The sequence below is a fragment of the Staurois parvus genome, unplaced genomic scaffold (assembly GCF_062004578.1).
Source record: "Staurois parvus isolate SC_StPar_1 unplaced genomic scaffold, SC_StPar_1.0 ptg000657l, whole genome shotgun sequence".
Lineage (NCBI taxonomy): Eukaryota > Metazoa > Chordata > Amphibia > Anura > Ranidae > Staurois > Staurois parvus.
Window position 1 is genome coordinate 375743 of NW_028318453.1, and position 27803 is coordinate 403545.

Below are 27803 nucleotides of genomic sequence, written 5' to 3' on the forward strand. Positions count from 1 at the left end.
ATAGATTAATCCCAAGGGCCAGGTGTTTACCTTTTTTTGTTTCTCATATAATAATTGTTTATCAGGAAAAACAAGAATTTTATATTTAAAATATAACAAAAATGTATAAAAGTAAACATATACAAAACTTTAAATATTTATGAATGCAAAAAAATTAAGAAATGAACATTTTTTTCTATTTAATATACTGTAAGTTAATAACAGACAGAGATATATTATTTTCACCCTTATATCTACACATATAAATATAAAAAGTGGAAATTACCTTTTCTACAAAGTTTGGTTCCACAACACTAGACTTTTCATTGTCATCTGCACCTTCAATTGTCACAAAGAAAATATTTATTCCTGATTCCCGAGCAAGACGAGAGGCTTCTTCCACTTTATCTGTTGGCCATCCATCAACAAGAACTACAGCCACATTTGGAGCTGCTCCTCTATTCCCACTGGCATCGGAAAAGTAATTCTTGTTCACATAGGACAGAGCTTTTCCTGCAATTATAGTCATAATAATCTAATGTTATCATGAGACAGGGCAGTGATATGTGATATATGACACATTATGGTGCTATTGGTGTATTGTAGATTTCTTGCATATGTTGGATGCTGTATACATTTTTAAATATCTTTCCCTATAATGGCATTGGTCGAGGGGCGTTTTTTTTTTTTTTGTGTGTCAGCACTGCTTCTCTTCCCATACAATTTGGTGGGAATGGAACAACAGCTTGAAGAAAATTTATGCAGGTTAGCAGGAGGGCGACTGTAGGCCAGAGGCACCTGTAAATGATCTCAAATGCAAGTGGGATGCATCTGAAAGCAAGTTGCATTTGCCCATCAACACGAACTTGAAGCTTATTGACACAGGTCCCTAATCTATTGCAGCTTATGTTTCTTTGCAATACCTGTAGTAAATTAAGTGTACAATGTTCTGCTCTATACACATGGCCATTACCTGACCATATAGTTACTAGTAATAATAAAAATCTCAGTCTTATGTCACTCTTAGTGGAAATGCATTCATGTAGGAAACTGTAACAGCAAAAAATGTAAAAATCTCCATTCCAGCTCTTTCTTTTGGTTACAGTATTGACAAGCCATCACATCTGCTTAGCTCATGTTGTAGAAGTGTTTTATGGTTTCATCCATGCATCTCATCAGTAACCACTTCAGCTTCTGTATAACCCTTAAGAACCTGAGAAAATTTTACATTAACACTTTGGGAATGTTTTGTGAGTGATAACTGTGTAATTAAGTGTTCTTGCATGGCAAGACCACTTACTGTTATCTCACATATATATTCTTATTATTATAGCCAAATTTACCACCCTAACTCCTCCCACAGTTTTTACACTACATAGACAGTAATATACCAAAACGTGTACCCGATTGGTGTGCTATTGCTTTGTGGAATGTTTCGCTGAATGGTTCATGAAATATCGCCGTTTTTGTGGTGAAATTGGTCCCATAGGAATGAACGGCGGAATGTTCAAAACTAGAGTGGGAGCTGACAAAAGCTAGAGTGTGAGCTGAAAAATCGGGACATGATTTCTAAACTGCCATCGCTCCCTCATTTTCAAGCCCACCTGCACAAATCTTATATCAAAATGTTCAACTATCCCTGCTGCCACTAAAAATGTCCACGGCTAAGCCATAGTCCTGATAGTTTTCACAATATGACCATTTGTTTGCAACTCACGCTGCCCATTGACATTCATTGAAATTCCACTCTAGACACCTGAAATTTGAAGGGCAATTTCTAAACTGCGACTGTGCCTTCATTTTTAACATTTCAGAGACATACTATGCAGCAAAATGTAGGTCTTGGTCTTGTGATTCTCACAATATAAAGCTCTTTGTGTAGGATTTATAATTTTAAAACTACAACCGTTTGAAGATGGCAACCGCCAGTGAAGTGAGCAAGTTGGAGCAGTTTGTTTTTAACCTCTCCTCTGCCCTTGCTGTAGAGTGACTTGCCATAGGAACCCAGGTGTGTGAGCAGGCAGCAGAGTGACAAAAGCTACTCAGCCCAGTTACTCTGCCCACTCCAGTTGTAGACTACTGGTGGAGGCAAGAACACTTCACACAATTTCCCCAGAAATTGTAGCTTTTCTAGTTACAATATTGTTTTGTTATTTTGTATGGAATCTATAAAGAAAAAAATGAAAAGATGTTTTTTCTCTCTGGTTTTGACCAGTGTTAGTCTTACAGTACATAAAACGTCTGAATTATATTTTAGAGTTTCCCCATTTAAGAAAACCTTAAAATTATTTTTTTTGTTGGTAAGCTTAATTCCAAATCAAATGAAGGACTTTTTTCAGTTTTGCCCATTTTCTGGTTATGCAACACTGAAAAAGTTACAAACAGAAGGAATGAAAATGAAAAAAATGAATGTAACAAAGAATCGAAAAAAAAGCAGAAAAATCATAGGTAATGGGTTAAATAGGATTAACTAGGGGCTAATAAGGAGTACATTTGAATAAATTGTATTCTTACAAAATTAATTTGCAAAGTTTCTTCAAGTGATGTCATATACAGATCAAAGAGTCCTTACAGTATATGAATGAAATAGCAAATACAGAAAACAATATATTGATTAATTGTATATACTCAATGACACTTGCATACAATCTGCAACTGTCATTTTACACAGGGATACATTTTGACTGCTGTTCTTACTGTGTCATACAAAGCAATTACCAGCAGTCATATTTGACAGTTGGCAATTGCCAATAATAATGGTGGAGGAATCAGTGGCAAAGAGTAAGAAGCTGGCCATAAGAGATGTGCCTTTAAAACATTGTTGAAGTTTTTAGGATATATATTGCACATTCAAAATTTTGAAGTGGCTAAGAATAACCACAGAATAATGTATTGTTTGGCATGTAGGCACGGTTTGCAGCAATATAATGTAAAGAATTGTAAATCTAAAATCTCTCTTGAAATAATCCTTCCCAGTAGAGATTGAATGATTAAAAATCATGTTTACTTAAACTTACCAACATTAGAAAATCCTCCTTTTTGTGGAATTTTATCAATGGCATTTCTTAGGTCTTTAGAGTTGAAGTATGATCGAAGGCTGAATTCTGTTGATGGGTCATCCCTAAAGGATGGAAAATAAGTAATTGTCATCACTATGACAAACACATGCTTTGGCAGTAGGTGAGGAAAATTAAATGATGATGTTAGAAGGAGGCTGTCAGGAATGGACTTGCCAATGGTGGTGATGGTGGTGAGACTCACCTGCCTTGTGGGCTGCAGTACCAAGGCTGGCCAGCGGGTGCTCTCAGCAGCCAGAATCTCACTCCTGCAATCAGGCCATCACCTGAAGCTGATTGCAGGAGGTGTATTTAAGCAGGACCAGGCCTGTGATCAGTGCCTTGGTGTATGTTTCCCATGAGCCCCTGTACCTTGTATCCTGTGTCCTGTTCCTCTGCCGATTTGATTTGTTGCTGACCCTGCCTGATCCTGACCTCTGCTGACTTCTCCTGCTTGATCCCTGGCTCGTTTGACTACTCTCCTGGACATCCCTAATCTGATCTGTACTCCTGTTACCGACCCCGGCGAGTGACCTGACTACTCATCTGCCTGCTGCTTAGTACCACGCTGACCTGCTGTTACCGACCTGGCCCGTCTGACCACTCTAACTACTCTGCCATCCATCCATCCTGCACGGATCCAGTCATCCCTGCTCACACCTTCTGCCTCTTCACATCAGGCTTCCTACCTGCATATACCTCTGGCAGATCCCTCTACCAGGAGCAGGTGTACTCAGGGGCTGCGACCTGGTTCCTGTCTGCTCCAAGTCCATCCCCACCATCAGGGGCCCTGGTGAATAAGCAGACTGGGACTTAGACTCCGCGCCCTGGGGAATCCTGTCCCGAGGACTGCTAGAGGTACCACCAAACGGTCGTTAACAGAACCATATGGCCGGCCTGACCAGTCCACCTCTCCAGCCCTGACTACACCTGTGTTCCTGCACATACTAAGATTAGTAGAAGGTTGGTTTGTTTACTGTGCATTGTATATTTGGGTGGCTAATAATAAGTATATTGTTATTATATCATTCCTGAAGCCTGTTACTTCCCTGTGTCAGTCCACACACCTCTGGTTACACCCGGATCCTTGACAGAGGCTAACATATATACAGTAGGTGCTAAGTGTGTTGCTAAGCTAAAATGAAGACAAGTTGCACTGATTTTCTTTTCCTAATCTGTTATAATTTCTTTAGAAAAAAGCACCACATTTAACTTTGTACTAGTGAATATTTGTCTGTGCATGCCTGAGGTCATTTTTAGATTTGGTGCAGGTCATCGTGTAAGTACTTCAAATGAAGAAACAGCAGCAAGCCAGAATGAATCCAGTGGACCTCTTTTCCATCATGAAAACTATTGAACTAGATAATCACCAATTTTAGATACATACACTGCTAATGTTAGATAAATAAAATTTATATAAAGAAAATATTCTTACCCATATTGTACAATACCCATTAGAGGTCCAGAAATGCCAACATCCAGAGCATCCACCATCTGGCTTAGAAAAAGTTTCTGAATCCTGAAACGTCTCTTGCCAATGCTCCAGCTGCCATCAATGAGGAACACCAGATCTATTTTGCAGTCTACAACATTAAAACAACAGAATATTAATATAAAGCATAAAACAGTGTGTACAGAAAACTTGAGAATTTATGGCATACTATTTTAGACCCCTTGCATCTTAAGGGCTAAATTAAGAAAGTTGTTTTCCCTTATTTAAATATTATTGTCTTGATACTGTAGTGCACACCCCTGATAGGCTCTGCTGCTTTTCCCTGGGTTCTTTTCCCAAACTAGTGCCGGTACACAGTAAGGCACACAGTAACAGTCGGTCTTCTAGTTCAAAGAACAGTTTAGGGGTATCTTTTTCATGGTTTAATGAAAGTTGAGCTTGGATAAAGTGCAGGAATGCTGTTGGATACTCCAGTAGAAAAATGTAATAACACAAGGACACTCTTTACTTTGTCAACTTTTCTTAATACAGTCCCTCTGCAAACAACTAAGGGATTGAGCAACACTGAGACAGCATAGGAAAGTTCCCAATTAAAGCAAGCTCTGGCACTGATGCACAAGGGATAGTAGCAGCACGCAGTCACTAGTATTCTTCACACAGGTCTGTACTCACAATGTCCCTGAATACATGGATGCCTCCTTTCAATGCCAGCCAGACATTTCTTCAGACCAGATCCTCAGTGAAATCCCTTAATCAGTTCCAGCAAGTTTAATCAGAACAGCCCCCCCAGGCTCATAGCATAGCTGGGACCTTGAGGAACACATCCAGTACAGCTGGACAGCCCTTCAGGCTGGGCACTTCTCCTCCTAGACAAGAACAGGGCAGACCCAGGCTATTTATGTACTGCCCAGCCACTTACTGGGCATCCTTTCCCAGGGATTGGCTGAGACTACATAAGTATTCAGACTGTGGGTTTGCCTCTTCCATCCCACTACATTCTAGAATCCTTCAGAAACCACAGGCAAGCAGATGAACCTGCAGCCAGTGAATCCCAGAACAGCCCAAAGCAATCACAAATTGCTCAACTGATTAAAGGAGAGCCAAAAAAATAACAAAAACTACATTTACCTAACCAACCTAGAAACCTACCTAGGACGGAGCTTCAATACAGTACATTATTTAACTCCTATGTCTTGGATTTCATATCACAAAAGTGCATAGCCTGTTCTGTAAGTAGTGGTATTTTACTGCTACTAATTCTGTTATAAAACTGGCAGTATTATTTAAGCAGACCTTATGATTAAACCAATACAGTAGTCATTTCTGTCATTTAGTCCACCACAGCTTGGTAACCTTACTATCCCCAGGCTGTGATTAGGCAGTAAGGGGTAGATTTACTAAAACTGGTTGCACTCAGAATCTGGTGCTGCTATGTATGCCAATCAGCTTCTAATTTCAGCTTGTTCAGCTAAGCTTTGGCAATAAAACCTGGAAGATGATTGGTTTCTATGCAGAGCTGCACCAGATTTTGCACTCTTCAGTTTTAATAAATAACCCCTTAGTGGGTCCAGTAACAGAGGCTGAAATCAATTTCAATTACTTGCACTAGCTACATTTAAAAAACATTTTGATTAAAAGAAGCAAACAATTGTGTTAATTAGTGTTTCTGACTGTGAAGTCTAGTTTTAAGCTGCACATTTTAAATTCTACACCCACTATTTTTTGTATAATCCATATACATCTGTAGTTTCGAGTTCTAATAGCAGTATTTTAAAAGGAATTTGGTATATGTATGTCTTGAATTAATGATATGCAATATTTTAATTACCCTAAACACTTAAAAGTTATATGCCTTTTATAAAAGTTTCTCATACTTATGCCTCCCAAGGCTACTGTTTCCACTGGTAGTCTTGAGTTCACTTCTTCTTTGGCAGGGACTCCTGAAAGTATTGAATGCATAGAAATTAGTCTAATTCCCTAATTTAGTTATTCCACAAAACACAATAACACCATACTGAATGGAATTTCCCAGCATAATGTGGTAGCAAATAGCTAAGAATTCTCGTTTAGATGTTATATAAGATCAATAATTGGCATATTCCTTCAGCATCAAAGGATATTATTTTCACTTAGAGAAAAAGACTGCTATAAAGAGTTTAAAAAGGAACATCCTTTCTTGCAGGGTAAAGATTCTTCCCTGTAAACTGTAATTTGGAAAGAAAATTGTCTGTTGCTAGTATGAAGTATTTTAAAACAACTTCCAGAAAAGCCTAGTTACAAGACAATGGAAATGTCTAAGAAGGATATGAAAAGTCGGATGAATAGATGAACACATTAATCAAAAGCTGACAGCTATTATAAGTTAAGAAAAAGATGTCTAAATTGACATGTTTAAATATATTTCTTCAGAATGAGTAATGGTATATGCAATTACGCTATTCTTTGTACAATGTTGTGTCTATACCGGTCCTTGAGATGAGATACAATAAATGGCAGTTTCTTTTGTCTTAAAGACCTATATGTTGCTTATCACTAATGCTGCCACTTTCGACCCACAGAAAAGCTTATTTAATCTATCAGTTCCTGAATTCCATAGCAGACAATCCAGCAGTCTGTAGCCATTTTCAAAATAACATGGGTAAGTAAAATCTGTGCTTCTCTGTAAAATGTACATCTGTTATTTGTAGATAAAATGAAAGCTAAAATATGATTGGTTATTATGGATGCCCTTCTAATTTTTAATTCCTCCACTGTTCAAAAGTCATCTGTATTTATTCCTTAATGCAGACCACACACATAATTAGTCAAAGACTTAATTGAATCAAGCAATCTTTAACTTAAAAATAAAAATGATCTGGCCAAATTTAATTGGATTTTCCTCCTAGACTGATAGTTCTTTTTCATTTAAATGGAAAACATGTGTTTGGTTACATTTATTTAATTTTTTTATGTTTTTGCTTTTGTAAAGTAATGTTTTGTGCAAATATAAGATTTGCTTTATGAAGAAATGTTTAAATGTGACAAATTATTTCCAGAGCTTTATGGCTTAGCTAGCATGACACCACATCAGAAGCTACCTGCCTTTGGACTTGCTATTTCTGCCTGCCTTTTGGTTTGCTTTGTCTGAATGAAATCTTAGATGGAGCCATCTGATAAGAGATGAATGACTGTGAATTCACAACAGTCTTTTTGCAGTAATGAAGAAAAGGAGACCAGAGAACAACACATGAAAGGAAGCCTAAAGCTCCATCCATGGGTTTGATAGAAGACTACATAATATGTATGTGTAATGTTGAACTACTTGACTTTTTTTACAGGTGCTTCTAGGAATAACTGACAGGCAGAGCACTTATGTTTGCACATGGCATAACCATGGTGTTCTCACCATAATGACAAATTTTACAGAAACTGGTATTTAGGTTGCTTGTTATATAAATCTTTTTTAAATATGACTTTCAATGTAAATGTTATGAAAAAAGGTAAAACACAATTATCCAGCTGGTAGTACCGTATTTTTCGCCGTATAAGACGCACCTGACCATAAGACGCACCTAGGTTTTAGAGGCAGAAAACAGGAAAAAAAAATTCTGAACTAATGGACTGCAGACACAGTACAGGAGATGACCAGAGACTGCGGACAGCACAGGGATGACCAGAGACTGCGGACAGCACAGGGATGACCAGAGACTGTGGACAGCACAGGGATGACCAGAGACTGCGGACAGCACAGGGATGACCAGAGACTGCGGACAGCACAGGGATGACCAGAGACTGCGGACAGTACAGATGACTGCTGACCTTTGGGGAGGTGGGGAGCGGGTACCTGAATTTGACAGGTACCCGCTCTTACTTCCGCAGAGTTTTTGTTTGATCTTACCTGTTCCTCGATCCAGCCGCGCGCTGTCTTCCCGGCTTCTGTAATGGCGCTCGGCATGACAGCCGGGTGCCCAGTGCGCATGAGCGAGAAGCACTTGCGCTTTGTGATTGGTCCGGCGGCTTCTGGGATCTGTCATGTGTCCCAGGTACCGCCTTACCATTCACAAAAAGCACCGCTTCTTGCGCATGCGCACTTGGCACCCGGCTGTCATGCCCAGTGCCCACACTACAGAAGCCGGGAAGACAGCACGCCGCTGGATAGAGGAACAGGTAAGGTCCCGCTGCAGAGCTGAGCGGCCGGCCCGGTATTCTGACACGGCCGCGGTGGAAATACCGGACCGGCCGCTCCATATTCGCTCCATAAGACGCACTGACATTTCCCCCCCAGTTTTGGGGAAGAAAAAGTGTGTCTTATACGGCGAAAAATACGGTAATCATAATAAATTAACAAACTTTTTTCAGTAAGAATTAGTAGTCTACAAAGAAACATACCTCCTTCTGAGAACCCTCGCCATGGATCTGGTTCTACATCTACAGTTTTAACTTCAGGTTTAACTGGAACTGGCACTGGAACTGCAACTGGAACTGCAATGTAAAAACATATAGTGACCAATCCAGCACATGAATGATTGTATTGGAGAGCAGCCGTTGATGTTTTCAACATATACAACAGTTGGAATAAAAGAGAGCACACAAAGGGCAACTGTTCCTGTTTGGTAAGGTAGTTGTGCATCTAACTGTCTGATAAAGAGTCCTTATAAATAAAGCACTCCTCAATCCAGGTGTTTAGATCAGTGTTCCTCAACCTTCTTTCAGTCAAGGCACCCTATAAAATTATGGACAGTCCCGAGGCACCCTTTAAAATTATGAACAGTCTTGAGGCACCCCATTCTAAAATTTAAAAACACTATTCTAATAGTTTTATATAATGCAGCAACATCCACACATGTAGGACACCCAATGCTAATGATTTATTCTTCCAAATCAAATACACTTTTTCACACTGGTCCTGACTAGTATTAAAGTGTTTCTCTCAGTTTTACTCCATCACTGAGCTAATGTGTCCCCAGCAGTGATGGAGAGGCGCAGGAAAGGGTCAAACAAGGATGCTGTGCAGGCAACTGACATCCTCCTCATCAACTGATGATGTCATTGGTTGTAAGGACTCCGGTAGCTAGAAGGTAGCAATGGCAAACAATGAACCCTCAGGCTTTGTGTAACTAAAAGTCAGGCTTCTTCCACCTTCTAACGTGTATATAAGTTTTGTGCAACTTTTAGACATTTTGAAAGGCACTCCTGAAGGAACCTCAAGGCACCCTGGTTGAGAAAGGCTGGTTTAGATGGTAAATGGAAAGACGGTTGATGGAAAATATGCTTGCCCAGTGACCCCACCTGCTCATATGTCCTATACAATCATTTTCATTATGGTAAATAGCACACAGCTAGACCTGCTGAGATATGTTAATTGTTTTAATAAGGCTGAACTCTTAAACACTATCTATAATCAACAAAATATAAAGAAAAAAGAAATTGTGGTTATGTATTATTTAGATGTGGATCCTATTTGTATAATGTACTTACCTTTGGTTTCTGGTACCTCTTCAATAACCTTCCAGGTTGAGTCCGTATCTGTGTTTCTGGAATCTGAAATGAAGTACACACTGACTATATTCTCCAAATTAAAACGTAACTTATAGCAGGCATGATGCTTTTTTGCTATTTTTGAAGGAACCCAATTTTGTGGGCATAGTAAAATATCCTTATGTAGGTTTTCCCCCACAGTGCAAAATGAATAGATGTAGACCACAAGAAAATATAAAGAACATACTGTATAAATAATTACTATATACCTGCATGCATATATTATTATGTCCTTTTTAAGCAACAACACTTTCTCAGATATCTGCTTTTAAGCCCTGGTTCACAATGAATCCAGCTTTGGAATCATGCTATTTCACTTGAAGTAGCATGATTTTAAAGCCAATGGTCAGTGCGATTTCATGTGGGGCTTGCCTGACATCTGTGAGACTTCCTGCACAGATGTCTATGCAAGTCACACATGAAATTGCTAATAATAGTGCAGGAACGTTTTTTCAAGATTGTTGCCGCACCATAAAGTTGGAGTTACACCGATTTGAATGGTTATAGGGGCACAAATACGATGCAACTTGTCATGTGAGTTTGAACTGTCAAATCGCATGACAAATTGCACTGGTGTGAACAGGTGCTTAAAACACAAACAGTTTTTACGTGACATCCTAACTGGAACCAAAGTGAATGGAAGGCTAACTTCATACATTATATTACCATCAGGCTCTTATCATCACCAGAATCACCCGGATGGGTATACAGTATGCATGCCACTCTAAGAGATGGGTCAGTGTAGAATTCCAGCTGAGTGACCCTGATTTAAACACAGTGCACTGGATATCCTCCAAATACAGATCCCTTTTCCCTGCTTCTTCTTCTCATGATTTATCCGTAACTACGTGAGTTTATATTCACGCATGGCAGCAATGTCCATATTACTTGTGATAATTCGCACTTCTGGGTCATTACTATTTCTCTTGAGCATTTAAGATCCACTGTTTTGGAAATAGTCTTCAGAACAACCTCTCCTACTACACCATGTAACCTGAGGATTCATTTTGAAATAATTTCCAGGAAGTATACGACACAAAAAAATGGATCAATGGAGGTAAATTCAACTCTCACATATCATAAGTTGGGAGTTGAATGTACCTCCAATGTAAAGTCATTCTCCTCCTATGATGGACTTAATGGCTCTTGTGAAAACTCTCTTGTGTGAACCTCTCATTGTCTGAACCTCCAAACAAATGCATCTCTCAATTGTATAAGTTAATTTTACATATAGGTTTTGCATAGCTACAATATTTGTCAAATTGGGAAACAAACCTAAGTCCTTAACTGTCTGATGATCAGAAACAAAGAATCCTACAGCTTTCTCATGTATCAATCTTGTATAAAATTGAGGAAATGAACCATAAGCTTCTATCTCATTGGTACAGGACCCCTATGGTGTTACACTCAGCAATCTTCCCCCAAGTGCTGAAGAGGTTGCTACTCATGCCTGCATATGGTTGCTACTCATGCCTGCATATGGTGCTTTTGCCCAGCAATTTAGAGCTTCTGGACTATGGTATCCCAGTATATAAAGCAAATACAATTATGCTCAAGAGCTTTCTGTGCTTCTGTTCCATTGTGCAAGTGAACCAATAGGCTGATATAAGTGATCTATTACACCCCAAATACTTAATGCAGCTAAATCCCAAATACCTTAAATCTGAAAATAGCCTACCATCCCCTCCATAAAATGATACTTTCAGAAAATGGTTTGGATTCACCCAGTGTAAGAACTAACTCATGACTCCAAAAAAAGATTCCTCTAAGTGCTTCCGAGGCTGCGGTCAAGAAGGGACGGCTTATCATCTTTGGTGGTCATGCCCGAAGGTCCGTAGATTCTATAACCTCCTTTATTCCCTTACAGGGGTGAATCTGATTAAATCCCCATGAGAGGCTCTATTGGGCTGTCCTGCGAAAGGGACCCCAAGATCATCTCAACGCCTTATAACATTCATCTTCATAGTGGCAAGGATCACAATAGTGAGATGTTGGATATCACCTGTGATCCCTTTTGAGCTAGTAAAGTCCAAATTGTCCAGGATAATGTTGAACAAATGCTTATCTGCCATTCTGCAGGACACGTTATCAAACTTTGACAGAACTTGGGAACCTTGGATTGACTACCTTACAGACTCCACTCTATCGGGTTAGCTGATACCCCCCTTGAGCCATAGTGAGGACTTTTTGATTCTCCTTTGTTCCCCCCCCCCTTTTTTCTCTCTTTCTTTTCTCTTCTTTGCTTTCTTTTTACCTATTTCCTCCCTATATCTTTGATCGATTTATAGCCTGTTGGCCGTTATGGGAAGGGGTGTGGGACCACGGGCCAATAGGCGTGTCCTCCCCCTTCCCAGGGCAGCTGGGGCCAATGAGATCGAAACTTGGGGCCAATGGGTACTGGGAGCCTCCCCCGGGCCTTGGGTGGAGAATCTTGGTGCGAGGGGATCCCGAGGGAGATTTAATGAAGATAGTTAAGAAAAGTATAAGTTTAGAATCTTAAGCACTAAGAATGTCACTTCAAGAACGTATTATGCCTTGAGACCCTTCTTATATTTTTTCTGTTCTGTTTTGTACACATTTGTACTACTATTGTATTGAAGAATGTAAAATACAAACACTTAATAAAAACTAATGGAAAACAAAAATACCCAAGATATGTATTATACGATATGAACCTGCTAGACAGCTTTAAAATCTAAACCCTGAAGGCTATGTCAACCCATTATTGATTCATATCACTGTATCGTAATTCCTTAAGCATCTGCCCACTGAAATGGGACATGTTTCTGAACCAGACCCAGTCTCCATCTTCACCCCTTTTCCCCCTCCCATATACACCCTATCCATTCCTGAAATCCCTAACCAGTATTGGTTGGTACATCTAATATATCATAATGCCTGTTCTCCAATGTTGGGTATGTTTATAAGTGTGAAGAGTTGTAATCACTGGATCTATGTAGTGTTGAACTACTGTACTTAATCTACTTCTACTTGTATGTGTTTCTGTGAATAAAAAGTAAACACAAACAGCTGATAATGTACAAATAATAAGGACATTTTTAATACTTTAATTTAACACTGTTACACCGTCATATAAAATAGGAACTACTTACTGCTTTGTGAGAAGCCGGAGACCCACCTGTCAAACTCTGACATGCTAGACCTTGGATTGGAAACTAAAAAACATAAACAACGCACCAACTTTTTTGATGATGATCTCATAACAAAATGATGTGATAATATGATCATATATAATAACACGACTAATAACTGACAAACGTTAAGAAAAGTGGAATTATACTATATTTATGCTGTAGTATTAATATTGTTTTAGTAACAGCTCTTATAATGTAAACCTGTGCAGTAAAGCATTAAGGATCTTTAAAAGAAGCCCCCAATTACATCTTTAGCTGCAGGCATTGTGGAGCAATTACAGAAGTGATTTTCTACCAAAGCTAAGCTCACCACTCCCCCCCTCTCCTTCTAGCGGTCTTACTGCCTTTAAATTTCTAGTGTTCTAATGTAAACATAAAGAAGATACTCTAGAAAGGGAGAGCAGAGAGATCTGAGCAATGAAGAAAAATACTTTAACAATACTTCTTTATGAACTTTGTAGATAAATTGCTGAGTAGTTTCTGCAGCAACGGACTACAGCAAGTGCTTGCTTTAAAACTTTTTCTGCTTGTTAAGGAAATGTAAGTTCTTGCATGTCTAAAGACTGGCCACAAATTTACCTTAAAGGATAGTTGTGCTTTCAATGCAAGGTTTTTTGACAGAGGCTTTTAAGATTCTTGTAAGCAAAGGCTATACAATTCAGGTAAGCATGCATTAAGGGCAGGAGAAAGTGAGGTGGTTAGGTAAAACAAGTTTGTCATAAAATACAATAGTATACGAACCCCTAAAGTATTACTAAAGGTAAATTTCTTTTATTTAGATTTAAAGAAGTGGTGAGAAGTTAGAAGCACTATCAGATTTCTATTACTGCCTGTTTCCCCATTAGGCAGAATCACTCTTTCTAATAGTTCTGGTCACCATTGTCATCGGAAATTAAAGTAAGGGTATATGGAACATATTGAGCTGCCACCAGAACAGTAATAGAGGGAAAAGATTCCAGTGGGGACACCTATTCCTGGGGCAGCTGTCTAAGAAGGGATTAACCTCACATTGAAAAGGTATGCAATGACTTCCAGTTGAGTCTACAGGACAGGAAATTAATTTTAGACTCCCCAATAAGACATAGCTGGCACACACAAAAAAACCAACAGCAGTTTTAACCATCCCCTACTCTGTCCAAAATGAAAAAAAAAGTTTTCACTTTAGATATACTTTAAGCTCCCTATACTGTATATGTCTATGAGATTATAATTTCAGAATCCAGCCAATTAAATGCACATTGGCTGACAACCTCATGTGTACAGACAGCTACAGGCAGATCAGGGCCAACAAATCTTGTGGAAAAGAGCACTTTAAATTAAAATACATTTTTGAAATTTGCAGCCCTTTTGAACTCCCCTGCCCATCTTTATGTGTATTGTGACAGTACAAGGTTCTATCACTGTGTAAGTGGTCAGTAAAAGGACACAGGGTTTGCACTTTTGCTGAGTGCAGGATTAGAGAGCAGATGTTCTGAATGGAGAAAACTGCTTTTGTATCTTTCTCCAGGTTTGGTAGTCATGGATGGGTCTCCCTAGTTTGGAGATTCCATAGTGCCTTGGGCAGGACGGAATCTCCAACCCAGTGTCCAGGTTTTGTGGAGAAACAGCAGGGTGTGTGCCCAGGTGCACACAGCCTTATAATGGAGCTTTAGGAATACCTCAGGGCTCCAACCAAGAGAGACAGAAGGTCTCCTAAAAGCATCAGAGAGGCTACATGTGGCAGCAAGAGTATGAATGTCTGCAAGAGACAGTTAAAAGCCTGAGGACTAGGCTAGAGGAGCTGTGTGTGTTCGAGAAGCTCTAAGCTGTGTGCTTGGAAGAGCTGGTGGTCAGAGGGACCAGTATCTATGCAGCAGTGCTGCTGATGAGTAGCCAGGGGAGCTAGCATTCTCATTTGGATTGTGGGAAACTTTATGTGTTTATGACTTTGGATGAAGAGCTTAAAGGACACAGTTGTTCAGAGTATGATATATCTATACAAAAGACTGTGGAGCTTGAATGTGACTGCCCAGTGAAGGTTACTGGATTGGGGAGGTACATTTAAGACCAAGTGGGCAGCACTTCTCAGGGTGGGGGGGGAGGGGAAGTAAATAAAAAATATATAAATACAGTTCTTTAAACTGGCGAGTATAGAATAAGTGGCAAAATACATTGTAGACACTTTTACATTTTAGTGTTGAAAGAGATGCTGAAGTACCTAAAATTGTTTGGATAGAGTTAAGTTTTTTTCTATGCAACTGCAAATGTATTTTGCTTTCACCTAAGCAGTCTTAAAAACGATGCCACTCTTGCTATGATAGCCTATTCCATGATACTGTAGTTGACATAACCCCTCTCCTGTTGACTGTGGCTGGCTGTCTTGATCTTTTTTGCTTGTTGATGGTCTCGGTAAGACTCAGCACAGTTAGAAAATTGTGCAATGGAAAGTGTTGTTAGGATTGACTTTAGAGTTTAGAGATGTAGCTAGAAGTAATCCTTTAAAAAATTCTAGATGTAGCATGAAATACTGTTTTGTCAACTAAAATCACAGAAAACTTGGATTAGACTTCCCATTTGAAGATGTTACTGCAACTGACCTGCCAGCACTTCTTTTTTGGCATGACCACACAAACTGCGGTTTACCTGTGCAGACCATATTTCACTAAAGTGTACAGACATCATAGTGTACAACATCTCAAAAACATAAACACCTCTAGCTAATGATGGCTATAAGTAAATTCAGTTCGAAGAATGATAGCTTTGGAATAAATAGGGCAACAGGATCAAGTGGCTGCATTTCAGACCTATGCAAATCATGTTTTATCTGGCTTTTGCGGATGGCACCCTCACATCAGCCATCAATGGTGGCAGTGTGCTACTGCCTGAGTCAACAAGTTCCATGTATAAATTGGATTAGAGACACCCCATATCAGAAAAAAATGGAATACAGATAGTGATCTAGATTACCTTTAAAAAAAAAACACATCCCACCAGTTGTTTACAATAGGACTAGCTGGAAGCACAGAACTTCATGAGATACTAATTAATGATAGTGCTTGTGGCTTACACCACTTGAGAGTATTTCCTATAGCTAAAAGGCCACTATTCTTAAGAAAAAATGAAAATGCATAAGCAGTAATATTCACAAAATACAAAGTTACTTTATGTGTCTTTATTTTTAAAAAAAAAAAATCTATATATACTGGTTTATCTCTGCTACAGATTTAAAGATATAATAGCAAACAATGCATGTCAAGCTCCTATTCTTTGGTACACTATCTGGCCTCATAGATGCTTAAAATAAAAAAGCCTTGATGTTATACTTTATATATATATAGTTTAAGGACTTTACCTCATTCCCTATTATAAAACAAAATCGCTGGACTTTTAATTCAGTTAGGTTAAAACTGTTACTTTGACACAAAAGAAGACACTTGAAGGAAAAAATCAGAAGGAAATATAATCAATAATTACTCAAGCTATTATGCTGGTTATACTAGAGACAGATATCTAAATATTGTATATTGTACATACAGTATTAGGCAAACATCAATATCTCCAAATAAATGATCAAATACTTTACATAAACATGAGAGTGAAACCTGCTTATGGTACATTGGGAAAATGCTATTGACTATGATTTGCTGCAGTGATTTAGTCTGTACAATTATAGCCTATCATAGTGCAAATTGCATAGACTATGGTTGTTGTGATAGCTGTAAGGGAATGCAGATGTTACACTCATGATGTGCAAGTACAAGGTACACTATATTGCCAAAAATATTGGAACACCCCTTCAAATCATTGGATTCAGGTGTACCAATCACCTCCATGGCCATGGCCACGGTCTTTGATCACTCAGTTCTCTGTGCAGAGCTGGCAAGGGGCAGATGCAGCATCCACCTAGGTGAGTATAATGGGTTTTTTTTTCAATGCCCCATACTTCTCTTTTAATATGTGTTTACAAATATCCTATAAATGCATATAATAGCTGGTATGCCATTGTCCATGTGAATGAGGCCTAAGAGAACATCATAACTTTAAAAACATATAAAAGATGAACATGTGAGACTTGAGCCTTTAAATAGCCACTACCTGAGCTATTATAATTCATGGTGTGTAACTGTTTTGCTGGAGGTGCCTCTTTATGTTTTGTACTGATTTGTTTGGATTTGCTTTGTAACATTCCTGCCTGATTGGTTGCGTATATTGTCTTATACCTGTGCATACTATTTGCTAATAAAACATTTGTGGCAAAAAAAAGAAGATGAACATGTGTTGAATCAATAAATACTATACAGTATTTTTGGACTGAAACAGTGCATTGCTTGCAATTTCTTCTTAAAAACATTTAATGCATCCTAATTGTGTTCACATCTCTAACATGTTTGGTTATACCTAATGTGTTAGCTTTTATGTACATCTGTGAATCCAAATGTGTCTATATTTGAGTTTTATGTTTATTTGCATGTATATTTTTTTTGTACGTGTAATATACTCATTACTGTCAAAAACAGTCAAATACAAAATTGACTATACACTGTATACTATACAGTATGTTGTATAGTGCTTTAGTGGCCTGTAGAAGTTTCCCTGTGGTGTCTTTGATTTGTAAATCAAAACATTTACATCAGTGTGGAAGTACTGAGCAATGCAAGGGCACCGGACAAGTTTGCAACACATAACCTCCCACTTTATACCTGAATCATTATGTGTTGGGTGATTTAGAGAAATGTATAAAAAGATGGCATTTGAGTAGCTGTAAATACATTTAATATACTGTATAGTAAAGTATATAAATATTTTTCTTTATGTTCCTGCCTATAGTTCTGCTTTAGAAGATGGGCCAAAAGGCAAGCACCACTTATGCTCATAACATAAAAAATAATCTGTGGATGTGCTGTGTCATCAAGACATAAATGCCTTTTATTTGAATGCTTTAAACTCACAAAAAGATCTTTGTAAAGACCAGTATAAAGTTATCTATGAAATGGCATAACAGAAAGGATGGGGAAAAAGGCCAACAAGCCAGAAAAAAGCATGGATAGGAAGGCCGACTATAGATATTCAACTGTTAGGCGGTCCAGTGGACTCTTTATTAGTTCACAAATTAATTGGTTTTAGCTAATTACACTTCAAATTCGCTCATGCATGGCCATACAATTCACTGTATTGGTCATCTGTGCCATTATCCTTACAGCATAATATAACAAATATAGAGTCTGAATTTAACATACAGTATTTTACTGAAGATATTAGTAATACCTATATTATTATTATTATTATACAGTATTTATAAAGCGCCAATAGTTCACTCAGCGCTGTACATTACAAGGCATACCTCGGTTTACGAATGCCTTGGTTAACGTAATTTTCGGTTTACGAATGAAAATACATTGAAAATAATAACTCGGTTTACAAAATTTTTTCGCAATACGAACAGATTAATTGTTTTTCAATGCATTTACAAATTTTTTTAAAATCATGTCCCTGTACAGTACTATGCCTTTAAAGTGCCCTTTATAAAGATTTTTGAACAGAAAATTTTTTTTTTACTTTTTTATGACCCCCGGAACAGATTAATTGGTTTTCAATGCATTTATGGATTTTTTTTAAATCATGTCCCTTTATGCCTTTAAAGTGCACTTTATAAAGTGTTTTGAACTTTTTTTTACTTTTTTCTGACCTCGGAAATGGATTAATTGGTTTTCAATGCATTTACAAATTAATTTTTAATCATGTCCCTGTACAGTATTTATGCCTTTAAAGTGCACTTTATAAAGAGTTTTGAACAGATGAAAGACTTTTTTTTACTTTTTTCTGACCTCCGGAACGGATTAATTGGTTTTCAATGCATTCCTATGGGAAATCGCATTCCGGTTTATGAATTTTTCACAATACGAAATTAAATTTGTAAACCGAGGTATGGCTGTAGTATTAATGCTAGTAAAAGCACAAATATAGGAAAACGTATAGTCTTTACCTTGAGTATCCCGGGTTTCTGTGGGCCAGAGTGGAGCTGCAGGAGGAGCTATATTGCTGGTTTCTGGAACTAAAAATATAAACTGAAATCAATATGAAGACATGCTAGCGATATACCTACCAGCAGAAATTAGCAAATTGATTGCCATAGTAGCTTGGGTTGACAACGGCTACTGGATATTGGCAAACATTTTATTAGAATTTAAAAATGTTACAGCCCCATTTCTTTTCAATTCCATACTTACCATATAATGCATATATGTTTGTATGAAACCCAAGTGGGCCAACCTTCACCAAGCCCTAGTCTGGTAATGCTGAAAATTTTGGAGAAACCAAAGAGTGCACTTGAAACAGTATTGTTATTTTTAGATGATTGGGGAGTGCAAAGGGTCACTTTGATTACCTGTTTATTTAATAGGGACACATTAAAAACTAATTAAACTGGACAGAAACCCCCAGTCCAGTTGCTGTCATAAATTGATTGAGACTTATGCATTAGGATAGTACTTTGAAAAGGGGGACCCTTTTTTTTCCGCCAATAGTCTTGAAGGGTCAGTCAATCCATGAATGGCATATACAGTAGACTGATTTCCGTATGGTAGATGATCTTCACATGTGACTTTCTATCATGTCATGGAAATATCAGTCCTTATACTTGGTGAGCTGAATGGGTATTTTTCAAGGGCTTATTATTAATTAGTATAAAAAGCAGGACAAATATACTGGAGGATTGGTGGGTATAAACCTGGTGAACACATTCGATAAAATGCCAGGAAAATGCAGTTCTAAAGGTTTGCTCGTCTTAACAGTTATCAATCATACCTGCTGGTCTGCGCTGTACTGGGGGAACATTTAATCGGTAATTTGGAGTTTGCCAGTCTCGCCTCTGTGAAACTGAAACATGGACATGAAAAAATATATAAAGAGCTAGTCCATTTAAAACATGTTTCATGTAAGCAATATATTTTTTTAAAATGTACAAAGTTGTAATTATTTTTGTGTGTTTAAAAGTAATATGTGGGCAGTTGTGCCATCTCAGCTGGAGTATTCAATTCACATCCTTTTACACTTTCATCTTATGTTATTGCTGTCCTCCATTCTTTGACTTTTGTGACTAGTGAATATATGCTTTAAATGCAAAAAAATAACTTCTCTAAGTGAAAGAGCCTCCACTTCTTAAGTAAACCCACCTCACTGTTAATACATGTATTAGTTATTTAATTAAAGTTATATTATAATAAATGCAGTCCCCACCCAGAGGTGTGGCCTGTTAAATAGATATGGTGGGGAATTAGGGGGTTCAATTTACCCTGCAACATTTGAGATGCAGCTGTTGTTAGTTGATAGTGCTAACACCTTGCTTGGAGATGTGACCTGCAAGCTTTCACTAGAGAAGCACTTTGGCATAGTACAGGAAATTGCCTCACTTTCTCACTTTTATTCCTCTGGAGTATACTTAGAGGCAGCATCTAAAGGCAGAGTGAGTGGGGCCAACCTCCCAAACAGTTTTGAAGGCAGAGTGAGTGGTGGACACTACACATATGAAAATAAGTCGGAGGAGGAAGGCAGATGTGAGACGTGATGAGGTGGAGAGGTGGGGTGGTGATATCACAATCTACATCTTATCCAATCAGAAAATGCCTTGTATTAATTTAAAAAAATACAAAGTTTCCTCTGAATGGTAGCAGTGCTGAGCAAACAATCCCCTATTGTTACTATGTATAATTTGCAGCTATTTGGCAATGCTGCTGTTAGGTATAACATATCCATACTTACATTTGGTCCAAGCAGGACAAATGTAACTATGCAATAAAAACCATACCTAAACTCTAGGCCTTAAAGTGTAACTAAAGCCAAAACCTTTTTTTTTAAAATTTGGATAGAGTGGAGATGGATTAGAATACCCATCTGTTTTTATTGCTGTTTGAGCCCCGATAGGGAGTTTCACCCTCTCTGTTTGTCCTATTTACCATTATCATTGACAGTGCAAGTAAAAGAAATTTCCCAAATTTGGGTTGTCCCCAAGACAGTAATAGAGGTGAAATCTTCCAATGCGGGCACTAGTTCTGGTGACTTGGGAGGGGGGAGGGGCAAGAGATTACCTTAATTTGCAGGGATTTCTTCCTCTCACTTCCTGTTTTGGCTTTGGGACAGGAAGTAAATGGAAATCTCCCCAATGGGACATGGATGGGGAAAAAAAGCTATCAGGGGTTATAACTGTCCCTTATGCAGGCCATACACAAATTCTGAATGAATTTTCTTTAGAAAATTGTAACTTTCCTGCATTTTGTAGTCCGATGGTGCCACCATTTATTTTGAAATTCAATCGATCAAACCTTCAATTTCACCTCATGTTGCTACTGAAAACAATTTTCGTGGCCAAGAATTTTCCTTTCTTTCCAGGTCACAGCTCATGCTCTTTTTCGTTTATATTTTTCCCATGATTCTCCCATCATTGATTCAAAATTCTTTTGTTTTTCAAAAAATTTCCAACATGCCCAATCACTCAAATTCGATGGTCACACGAAAATTGGCCATTTTTGTGACCCACTAATGGTGCGGAATTTGAACAAAAATTTTTAGAAAGGATTTTCTAAAGAAAATTCTTTCAGACTTCAACCCGTGTATGGCCGGCTTTACTCTATCCAAAATTTAAAAAAAAAGTTTTGCTTTTAGTTCTCCATTATTACTAAAGATAGCTACATACATGATTGTTAGCCCAGTCTGATTGATTACAGTTAGATAGGACAAAAATGTCAATGGGCACCTTCTGACCTTTTCATACATCCCTGTTGATGGGTTTAAGCATTATCTTGCTCTGAGACACCGATCATGCGAAATCACTACCAGCATTCCCTGCTCTGTCTAAACCACCATGGTGTCTCATATCTCAATCTCTGTATATGCTGCAATCTCTGAATTTCTGTCTGATGTAAAAGTCACAGGCTGAGAATAGCTCTTTCATTTAGTCAATAAGTATGTTAAAATAAAATCAGCCTTTACCATCAGTTTCATATGTTTCTGCAGACCAGTTAGGCACAGCAGGGGGAGCATTATAACCAGTATCATGACCTAAGAAAATACATACCATGGTTAGTTAATCATATGCTTTATAACAGAATAATTCACAACTTTAGTTTTTATTACCATACCTGTTGGCCTACGCTGAACAGTTGGGACTTGTACTCGACTTGGAGTTTGCCAGTCTCGTCGCTGTGAACCTAAAACAGATCATTCACAAGAATACAAAAAGCCATTATGGTATCATAATACTAGTAGCTTGTGACAGTGGATGTATTAAGAGAAGTAAAGAGAGGAAAATATACTGTAGTTCACTGTTCCAGTGTGCAAAAAAGGAATGAGCTAATTTATGAAAACTACAGTAAAGAAAAATGTTGTTGCCAATTACAACCAACCAGGAATAAGCGTTTAAACTGTGACCTGTGCTGCAAACATAAAAAAGATTTTGATTGGTTCCTTTGCTTTAAAGTATATTAAGGACCGTACACACGATAAGAAAATTGTATGAACATTTTCATACGATGAACAATTGTCTGATTATCTGATTGTTAGTATAGTGCTGTCAACAGCCGATTCCAACTTTTCAGATGACAAAAAGTGAGGATGCAAGCTAGAAAATATTTATTGTATGCAAACACAACATCCGTTTTTTGTTTAACCAGTTCCCTGCCGCCCCATAGCAGAACTACTGCTACAGGGCGGCAGGGCTGTGCAAAATCACGTATATATACATATATATATTTTGCCCTACCTGCGCCGCCATTGGCGGCTACAGCTGTCGATCGCTAGGTCCTGGCCAGAGATTCCACGCTGGCACCTGGCGATCGCCTAGGAACAGTGAAAGGGGGGAGGTCTGTGTGTAAACAACACAGATCTCTCCTTTCTCAGTACCGACATGCTGCTCTGTATTGCTCTGCATATATTCATAGCAGAGAAATACAAAGCAGTATATTTCCCTAGTAAAACACATAGCACATACAGTAAAACACCACATAGTTAACCCTTTGATCATCCCAGATGTTAACCCCTTCCTGCCCATTGCCATTAGTACACTGTTAGTGCTTTTTATTAGCACTGATCACTGTATTTTTGTCACTGGGGACGTCAGTGGCAGTTAGTCAGTTCCCCCCCCTCCCGTGTCAGAATGCCCGCCGCAATCTCGCAGTCCCACTAAGTCACTGATTGCCGCCATTACTAGTATTAAAAAAATTTCCAGTAAATATACCACCATTTGTCGACAATATAACGTTTACATAAACCAATTAATTTGCATGTATTGGGATTTTTTTAGAAAAGACATGTAGCAGAATACATTTTGGCCTACATTTATGACAAAATTAGTTTTTTAAACATTTTTTACTGGATGTTTTATAGCAACAAGTCAAAAATATTGTTTATTTTTTGAAAATTGTCAGTCTTTTTTTTTTGTTTATAGCCAAAAAATAAAAACGCAGAGGCAATCAAATACCACCAAGAAAACTCTATTTGTGGAAAAAAAGGACATACATTTCATTTGGGTGCAGGGTTGCATGATTGAGCAATTGTCAGTTAAAGTAGCGCAGTGCCATATTGCAAAAAATGGCCTGGTCAGGAAGGGGGGGGGGGGGAAATCCTCTGGAGGTCAAGTGGTTAATGTGTACAGTAATCGTATGGAAATAATCGAATAGAAAAAAATGTGTATGATCAGGAGCAAAGAATAACCCTACACTTTCTCTTTTACTACGCTTGTATGTAGCTACGTTTGCCTACATTTTCCTTTGTTGGACGACGATTTTCTTACAAATCAATACCATTCCGACTACATCATGATATTTTCTTGAAAATCGAACGATCGGTTGTCTGATTTTCTCATAGTGTGTACTAGGCGTGTACTAGACTTAACTAAAAGCAAAATTTGTTTTTTAGTTTTGGATATAGTACAGAGGATAGAGAGTAATTTTATTTTATTATGGAGATTCACTCTCTCTATTTGTCCTGTTTACTATTACCAATAATCCCAAATTTTAGGTTGTCCCCAGAAAAGTAGTAGAGGCAAAATTTTCCAATAGGGACACTAGTGTTGGTGACCTGGGGGACCCCAAGGAATTCACTTAATTTGCTGAGATTTCCGTAATACGGAAATCTCCGTAATAGGACACAGATGGTGAAAAAAAAATTGATACTATATCCAAAATGATAAAAAAAAAAAAGGTTTTGCCTATAAGTCTACTTTAAGAGGGTTGCTGCAGGAGAAAGTAGATGGGCTGCTAATAGAGTTTAATCTCATAATGGAAACATACATTATGTGTCATTAAACTTCAATGTACCAGCTTTCAATAGCTAAGGCTCATTTGCCTTATTCTCTGTTTAAGAATACTCCCTAATTGCCTGTCTCTAGTTAGATATAGTGATAGAAAAGTAACAGTAATTATTAATGTTATAAATATTAATATTTATTATTGGTAATAATTATGAATCAGTTACCTTGAGTATCACGTGTGTCTGAGGACCAGCTCTGTCCAGTATTTGGAGCTGCATTACTTCTTTCTGGAGCTAAGGTTGCAAAACTATTATCATTCAGCACATGCAAATATAATGATTACATATTCATATTATTTGTAGCTCTGAAGTGATCATACCTACTGGTCTGCGTTGCACAAATTGAACATTTCCTCGGCTAGGACTTTGCCAGTCACGTCTTTGCACACCTTGATAATATAGATGATAGATGATAGCAAACATATAAATATATAAACAGTTACAATTCTCATTTTACTACAGCTGTTACATTAAAAAGGTAAAAACTTTGAATCACATTTAGCATTTTTTTTTAGAGTCAAGGATTCTGCAAGTTGAAATACGAAGTCCCAAGAGAAAGACCAACACCTTCTTTTCAACAGTGTGACAACACATGTATACTTATAACATACTGATTGAGAATTATGGACTACTTGTAGCAAACATTGGCAATTAGCATACACATTGCTCTCAGTGAGTTACAGGACAGTGTTTCCAAAACTGGGGAGTATGGCACATATGAGTGAGCAAGGAGTCGTTTTGTGGCCGAACAGGTAATAATCACTATATGAACACAGTCACCATCCCATAGTACTGCTATGAAGACTTTTTGGGTGACCTCATGTTCTATTTGATATGAAAAGAGGCATTATAAGGACCTCAGCTATGAGGACATATTAGCTGACCTTTGATAATGTCATTTCTCACGAAACACGTTGGGTGGAGCTAGGACAGACTTCACCATGCATGCACGCATGCTCTCAGCCATCTTGGAGGTGGGCACATGCGTTTTTTTGCTATTCTAACAATGCTGCCTTGTATCTCTATACATGTAAGTGCACTACTTTGATTTTAATAAACGTTTAAAGAATTTCTCACTATGGGAAGCCTTTTTTGTCTCACATACATGTCCATTACACCTTTGATATCGATGATCCATGTGGCGTTTGGGAATGTCTTCTTATACCAATTTGGAGACTGTGGAGGAAGTTGGAGTGATTGCCATTTGATCATTTACATGCCTTGTCTGACCATTCTATAACATGATGATCAAATGTTTCCGGTAAGCCTCCCTTGAGCACCGAGTGGGGTGACATGCACTGCACTTGATTGTGTTTGGTCAAGTTTATGTTTTCTATCATCTATGATTGCACCCAAGGACATTTCACATTGAGTGGGGTGAATAAGGCAGCACTTGGATATACTGGAATATATATTGGAATACTCTTTGTGATTGAAGATCCCTTATCACATTCAATGACTGTTCACTATGCTTTTCTGCACCTGAATTGATCATTTATATGTTTTTTTATGTTTTTTGATTTATACAATTGGAGTTATTATTTACGCTGTTAAGTGCTACACTTTTTTACACGTATATGTTTTTTATTCTCTGTATCAGAATATAGTGCTGGCGGCTTTTCTTTTGTTCTGAACCAGCACAAATACTGATGCTACCTTACACATATTAGCTGAACTGAATATATTCTCTCTTGAGAAGAGGCAATTAAGGAGGAATATAATTACCATGTAAAAATAAATGCAGTATGTGCTCCATATAGTGAACTTGGAGTTATTCACTTTAAGATCACACTTTTAGAGGACACTCTTTACACCTGAAGGAAAAGTTAACCTCCACATACGGAAAGGCTTCTTCACAGTAAGAGCTGGGAAAATGTGTAATAGGCTTCCTCAAAAACTAGTTCTGGCCTGCTCAGTAGATTGTTTTAAAGAACAATCCTAAATGCACAAAATAAAACTGTATATTGACATATATAGGTAATACCACAAGAGAATGTTGATCTGGGAAATGTCAGATTCTAGAGGGTCAGGAATCTTTTTCCCCTGATAGAGTAAATTGGATCATGCTTTATGGGAGTTTTTGCCTTCCTCTATGGGTATTGGATTCCGTATATTCTTCCTGGGAATTGGAAGCAAAGAGAAAAATCTGGATTTTACAAGTACAGTAGATTGAGTAAATCACCCACTTTAGTTTCATGCGACAGCACTTGTGCTTGGTGATTGGCTCAGTGCATTCACATGGGGGTGGCTAGAATGTCCTCAGTCCCGTGTAAGCTCTGACTGAGATGAACTTGGAGCTTACACCTTGGATCTTGTTCACCTTGCTTCAAGGATGTATAAAATGTTATGGAGGCTGGATTTAAAGTGAACCTAATTCTTATTCCTGCAACTTCCACATTAAAAAGAAATTAAAGCGGAGTTCTAGTTGAATGAAAAAAAAAAATAAAACTCAAAAACAAAAACTGTAGTTGCTGACTTTTAAAATACAGACACTTACTTGTTCCTCGGTCCAGCAGTGTCCTCACCACAGCTGGTTTCACCGGCCATCTTCTCTCCCCAGAGACGGCATCTTCAGTGTGGGCACTCGGCTGTGACAGCTTGCGGCTTCACACTGCGTATGTGAGAGTAGCATTGCGCTTTTTGAATGGTCCCGTAGTCCTCTGGGACTTGTCATGTGTCCCAAAAGACTACAAGGAAGGAGGGGAGAGGACAACTTTCACTTCCGATCGCCTAGGCGATCGCAGTGGAAGCGGGAGCGGGTACCTGTGAAATGTGGTTACCCGCACCCCAGAGGTGCCAATTCTTAACGGGGAGCGGGGCACAAAAGCTTAAAACGGATCTTCCCCTTTTGGGTGGAGCTCCTCTTTAATATAAACATTTATAGAAAATGACATTTTAATCCACATAAAACACTGGTTGACATTTTAAAATTGAATGCCCTATTTTGCTGCAGCCTCATAACTTGAGGCTCCTTTTCTTCCTTGTAGTCCAAAAATTCAATATAAAATGCAAACCATAACTTTCTTCTGAAGTTTTAATGGATTCAGCTTATTAGATAAATATATATTTAATTTGGGTTGTACAAATCTGGCCGCCTTTCTATCACAAAGCTCTTTAATAACTTTAGAATAGATTTATTGGAAAGGAAAAAATAAAAACAAGCTGAGTCCCATAATAACATTTTACAGTATTTGCTTTCCTGCCTCCAGATGTTATATAATACTACATAAACATTTTACACTCACATGCTCTGTACTACTTACTTGGATTTGCTTGAATTGCCTTTTCAGCTAAAATCTGCTGAATTCTACTGGCACCTGTCAAGAACGAAAGGCAGAAATAAGCATGTCTGTTGGTGGTTTA

At 38.1% G+C, this 27803-nt stretch overlaps 1 protein-coding gene across 4 annotated transcripts in view; it reads right to left on the reverse strand.

Annotated features, from left to right (window-relative positions):
* The window catches only part of VIT (vitrin), a 177370-nt gene that overhangs the window by 8422 nt on the left and 141145 nt on the right, over nucleotides 1–27803 (reverse strand). For all 4 annotated transcript variants that reach the window (XM_089694254.1, XM_089694255.1, XM_089694251.1 and 1 more), the window contains 14 exons: nucleotides 27704–27757; nucleotides 24761–24829; nucleotides 24606–24674; nucleotides 22274–22342; nucleotides 22125–22193; nucleotides 19944–20015; nucleotides 19123–19191; nucleotides 13119–13181; nucleotides 9946–10008; nucleotides 8857–8949; nucleotides 6363–6428; nucleotides 4471–4618; nucleotides 2997–3100; nucleotides 266–492 (listed from right to left, as the gene is read on the reverse strand). In XM_089694254.1, the coding sequence (XP_089550380.1) occupies nucleotides 266–492; nucleotides 2997–3100; nucleotides 4471–4618; nucleotides 6363–6428; nucleotides 8857–8949; nucleotides 9946–10008; nucleotides 13119–13181; nucleotides 19123–19191; nucleotides 19944–20015; nucleotides 22125–22193; nucleotides 22274–22342; nucleotides 24606–24674; nucleotides 24761–24829; nucleotides 27704–27757 (1235 nt within the window). The remainder of the gene's footprint in view (nucleotides 1–265; nucleotides 493–2996; nucleotides 3101–4470; nucleotides 4619–6362; nucleotides 6429–8856; nucleotides 8950–9945; nucleotides 10009–13118; nucleotides 13182–19122; nucleotides 19192–19943; nucleotides 20016–22124; nucleotides 22194–22273; nucleotides 22343–24605; nucleotides 24675–24760; nucleotides 24830–27703; nucleotides 27758–27803) is intronic.